The sequence below is a fragment of the Oncorhynchus mykiss genome, chromosome 19, assembly GCF_057628025.1.
Source record: "Oncorhynchus mykiss isolate SJ-2025 chromosome 19, ASM5762802v1, whole genome shotgun sequence".
NCBI classification, from domain to species: Eukaryota; Metazoa; Chordata; class Actinopteri; order Salmoniformes; family Salmonidae; genus Oncorhynchus; species Oncorhynchus mykiss.
In genome coordinates, this window is record NC_143040.1 from 6,030,001 (window position 1) to 6,035,000 (window position 5,000).

Here is a 5,000-nt window from a genome sequence, read left to right on the forward strand (position 1 = left end):
CCACTTCCAGGGCTTTCGAATCTCCGGAGCCCAGAATCAATAACCCGCCGTGTTACTCTGGGGAGCCCACTGAATGCCGCTCGTTCCTCACCCAGTGTGATATTGTGTTTTCTCTCCAGCCCAACACTTACTCCAGGAGCACTGCTCGTGTCGCCTACGTCATATCTCTCCTTATTGGACGGGCTCGTGAGTGGGGCACGGCAATCTGGGAGGCAAGGGCTGAGTGTACTAACCAGTATCAAGACTTTAAGGAGGAGATGATACGGGTTTTTGATCGATCTGTTTTTGGGGAGGAGGCTTCCAGGGCCCTGTCTTCCCTATGTCAAGGCAATCGATCCATAACAGACTACTCTATTGAGTTTCGCACTCTTGCTGTCTCCAGTGGCTGGAACGAGCCGGCCTTGCTCGCTCGTCTTCTGGAGGGTTTCCGCGCAGAGGTAAAGGATGAGATTCTCTCCCGGGAGGTTCCTTCCAGCGTGGATTCCTTGATTGAACTCGCTATTCGCATTGAGCGACGGGTTGATCTTCGTCACCGAGCTCGTGGAAAGGAGCTCGCGCTCTCCGTCGCCTCCCTCTCCGCATCACTACCATCTTCCTCTGCCGGCTCGGGTGCTGAGCCCATGCAGCTGGGAGGTATCCGCATCTCGACTAAGGAGAGGGAACGGAGAATCACCAACCGCCTCTGTCTCTATTGCGGTTCCGCTGGTCATTTTGTCACTTCATGTCCAGTAAAAGGCCAGAGCTCGTCAGTAAGCGGAGGGCTACTGGTGAGCGCTACTACTCCTGTCTCTCCTTCAAGATCCTGCACTACCTTGTCGGTCCATCTACGCTGGACCGGTTCGTCAGCTTCCTGCAGTGCCTTAATAGACTCTGGGGCGGAGGGCTGTTTTATGGACGAGACCTGGGCTCGGGAACATGACATTCCTCTCAGACAGTTAAAGGAGCCCACGGCCTTGTTCGCCCTGGATGGTAGTCCTCTCCCCAGGATTCAGCGTGAGACGCTACCTTTAACCCTCACTGTTTCTGGTAATCATAGTGAAACCATTTCTTTTTTAATTTTTCGTTCACCTTTTACACCTGTTGTTTTGGGCCATCCCTGGCTAGTTTGTCATAATCCTTCCATTAATTGGTCTAGTAATTCTATCCTCTCCTGGAACGTCTCTTGTCATGTGAAATGTTTAATGTCTGCTATCCCTCCTGTTTCCTCTGTCTCTTCTTCACAGGAGGAGCCTGGTGATTTGACAGGGGTGCCGGAGGAATATCACGATCTGCGCACGGTGTTCAGTCGGTCCAGGGCCACCTCTCTTCCTCCACACCGGTCGTATGATTGTAGTATTGATCTCCTTCCGGGAACCACCCCCCCCCGGGGTAGACTATACTCTCTGTCGGCTCCCGAACGTAAGGCTCTCGAAGATTATTTGTCTGTAGCTCTTGACGCCGGTACCATAGTCCCCTCCTCCTCTCCCGCCGGAGCGGGGTTTTTTTTTGTCAAGAAGAAGGACGGGTCTCTGCGCCCCTGCATAGATTATCGAGGGCTGAATGACATAACAGTGAAGAATCGTTATCCGCTTCCTCTTATGTCTTCAGCCTTCGAGATCCTGCAGGGAGCCAGGTTTTTCACTAAGTTGGACCTTCGTAACGCTTACCATCTCGTGCGCATCAGGGAGGGGGACGAGTGGAAGACGGCGTTTAACACTCCGTTAGGGCACTTTGAATACCGGGTTCTTCCTTTCGGCCTCGCTAACGCTCCAGCTGTCTTTCAGGCATTAGTCAATGATGTCCTGAGAGACATGCTGAACATCTTTGTTTTCGTTTACCTTGACGATATCCTGATTTTTTCACCGTCACTCCAGATTCATGTTCAGCACGTTCGACGTGTCCTCCAGCGCCTTTTAGAGAATTGTCTTTTTGTGAAGGCTGAGAAGTGCACTTTTCATGCCTCCTCCGTCACATTTCTCGGTTCTGTTATTTCCGCTGAAGGCATTAAGATGGATCCCGCTAAGGTCCAAGCTGTCATTGATTGGCCCGTCCCTAAGTCACGCGTCGAGCTGCAGCGCTTTCTCGGCTTCGCGAACTTCTATCGTCGTTTCATCCGTAATTTCGGTCAGGTGGCAGCTCCTCTCACAGCCCTTACTTCTGTCAAGACGTGCTTTAAGTGGTCCGTTTCCGCCCAGGGAGCTTTTGATCTCCTCAAGAATCGTTTTACATCCGCTCCTATCCTTGTTACACCTGACGTCTCTAGACAGTTCGTTGTCGAGGTTGACGCGTCAGAGGTGGGAGTGGGAGCCATCCTTTCTCAGCGCTCCCTCTCTGACGACAAGGTCCACCCATGCGCGTATTTTTCTCATCGCCTGTCGCCGTCGGAACGTAACTATGATGTGGGTAACCGCGAACTGCTCGCCATCCGGTTAGCCCTAGGCGAATGGCGACAGTGGTTGGAGGGGGCGACCGTTCCTTTTGTCGTTTGGACTGACCATAGGAACCTTGAGTACATCCGTTCTGCCAAACGACTTAATGCGCGTCAGGCGCGTTGGGCGCTGTTTTTCGCTCGTTTCGAGTTCGTGATTTCTTATCGTCCGGGCTCTAAGAACACCAAGCCTGATGCCTTGTCTCGTCTCTTCAGTTCTTCAGTAGCCTCCACTGACCCCGAGGGGATTCTCCCTGAGGGGCGTGTTGTCGGGTTGACTGTCTGGGGAATTGAGAGGCAGGTAAAGCAAGCACTCACTCAAACTCCGTCGCCGCGCGCTTGTCCTAGGAACCTTCTTTTCGTTCCCGTTCCTACTCGTCTGGCCGTTCTTCAGTGGGCTCACTCTGCCAAGTTAGCCGGCCACCCTGGCGTTCGGGGTACGCTTGCTTCCATTCGCCAGCGTTTCTGGTGGCCCACCCGGGAGCATGACACGCGTCGTTTCGTGGCTGCTTGTTCGGTCTGCGCGCAGACTAAGTCCGGTAACTCTCCTCCTGCCGGCCGTCTCAGGCCGCTTCCTATTCCCTCTCGACCGTGGTCTCACATCGCCTTAGATTTTGTCACCGGACTGCCTTCGTCAGCGGGGAAGACTGTTATTCTTACGGTTGTCGATAGGTTCTCTAAGGCGGCTCATTTCATTCCCCTTGCTAAGCTTCCTTCTGCTAAAGAGACGGCACAAATCATCATCGAGAATGTTTTCAGAATTCATGGCCTTCCGTCAGACGTTGTTTCGGACAGAGGTCCGCAATTCACGTCTCAATTTTGGAGGGAGTTTTGCCGTTTGATTGGGGCTTCCGTCAGTCTCTCTTCCGGCTTTCACCCCCAGTCTAACGGTCAAGCAGAACGGGCCAATCAGACTATTGGTCGCATCTTACGCAGTCTTTCTTTTCGCAACCCTGCGTCTTGGTCAGAACAGCTCCCCTGGGCAGAATACGCCCACAACTCGCTTCCTTCGTCTGCGACCGGGCTATCTCCTTTTCAGAGTAGCCTCGGGTACCAGCCTCCGTTGTTCTCATCTCAGTTCGCCGAGTCCAGCGTCCCCTCCGCTCAGGCTTTTGTCCAACGTTGCGAGCGCACCTGGAAGAGGGTCAGGTCTGCACTTTGCCGTTATAGGGCGCAGACTGTGAGAGCTGCTAATAAGCGTAGAACGAAGAGCCCTAGATATTGTCGCGGTCAGAGAGTTTGGCTCTCCACTCAGAACCTTCCCCTTAAGACGGCTTCTCGCAAGTTGACCCCGCGGTTCATTGGTCCATTCCGTATCTCTCAGGTCATTAATCCTGTCGCAGTGCGACTTCTTCTTCCGCGATATCTTCGTCGCGTCCACCCGGTCTTCCATGTCTCCTGTGTTAAGCCCGTTCTTCGCGCCCCCGCTCGTCTTCCCCCCCCCCCCCCCCATCCTTGTCGAGGGCGCACCTATCTACAGGGTCCGTTGATTTACAGTAACCTCCGTTGATTTACAGTAAGCCTTCCAGTTGATTTACAGTAACCTCCTGTAGAGAACTACCTCTAACAGCCTTTCCAGTAATCAGAGTTGATTTACAGTAACCTCCTGTAAAGAACTACCTCTAACAGCCTTCCAGTAATCAGAGTTGATTTACAGTAACCTCCTGTAAAGAACTACCTTTAACAGCCTTCCAGTTGATTTACAGTAACCTCCTGTAGAGAACTACCTCTAACAGCCTTTCCAGTAATCAGAGTTGATTTACAGTAAACTCCTGTAAAGAACTCAACAGCTCAATATAAACCAAAGGGAGGTCAAGAAATGATCTGAAATCAGCTGAATGAGTTGACTGAACATTTGACTGCAGAGGACTAAGAATAGGAGTGAGCACGCATACAAATATGTCACACACACACACACATACACACACACACGCACACACACACACACACACACACACACACACACACAGATACTCGTGCATAATATGTACCGGTTCTGGCGTCTAGTCGTTGTTCAGAGTACATCATACTGGCTCTTCTGGACATCTCACGCAGAGACATTTGTTTTCCTGTGGCCCAAACACACACACACACACACACACACACACACACACACACACACACATACAGTACACACCACACACACACACGCACAGACGCACGCACGCACGTACACACACACACACAGAGAGAGTTAACAATGTACGTATGTAACTTGTGTATGAAGACAGCAAAGTAGATGTAATCCCACTAGACACACACTGGTTGAATCAACGTTGGTTTTCAATGAAATGACAACGTTGCATCAACGTGGAATAGATGTCGAATTGACGTCTCTGTGCGTCTCTGTGGGTTTATGGTCTGGTGTAAACATCTTTAAGCACTTTTGTGACCTCTGTTGATGTGAAAAGGACTCCATTAATAGTTGACCTCTGTTGATGTGAAAATGACTATTAATAGTTGACCTCTGTTGATGTGAAAAGGACTCCATTAATAGTTGACCTCTGTTGAAGTGAAAATGACTATTAATAGTTGACCTCTGTTGATGTGAAAAGGACTCCATTAATAGTTGACCTCTGTTGATGTGAAAAGG

The 5,000-nt window shown here is 51.0% G+C and overlaps 1 protein-coding gene across 1 annotated transcript in view; it reads right to left on the bottom strand.

The window, feature by feature from the left end:
* LOC110517093 (multiple PDZ domain protein) overlaps positions 1-5,000 on the bottom strand; it is a 135,084-nt gene that overhangs the window by 86,200 nt on the left and 43,884 nt on the right. The window contains exon 12 of the mRNA XM_090209962.1: positions 4,399-4,479. Coding sequence (XP_090066088.1) covers positions 4,399-4,479 — 81 coding nt within the window. The remainder of the gene's footprint in view (positions 1-4,398; positions 4,480-5,000) is intronic.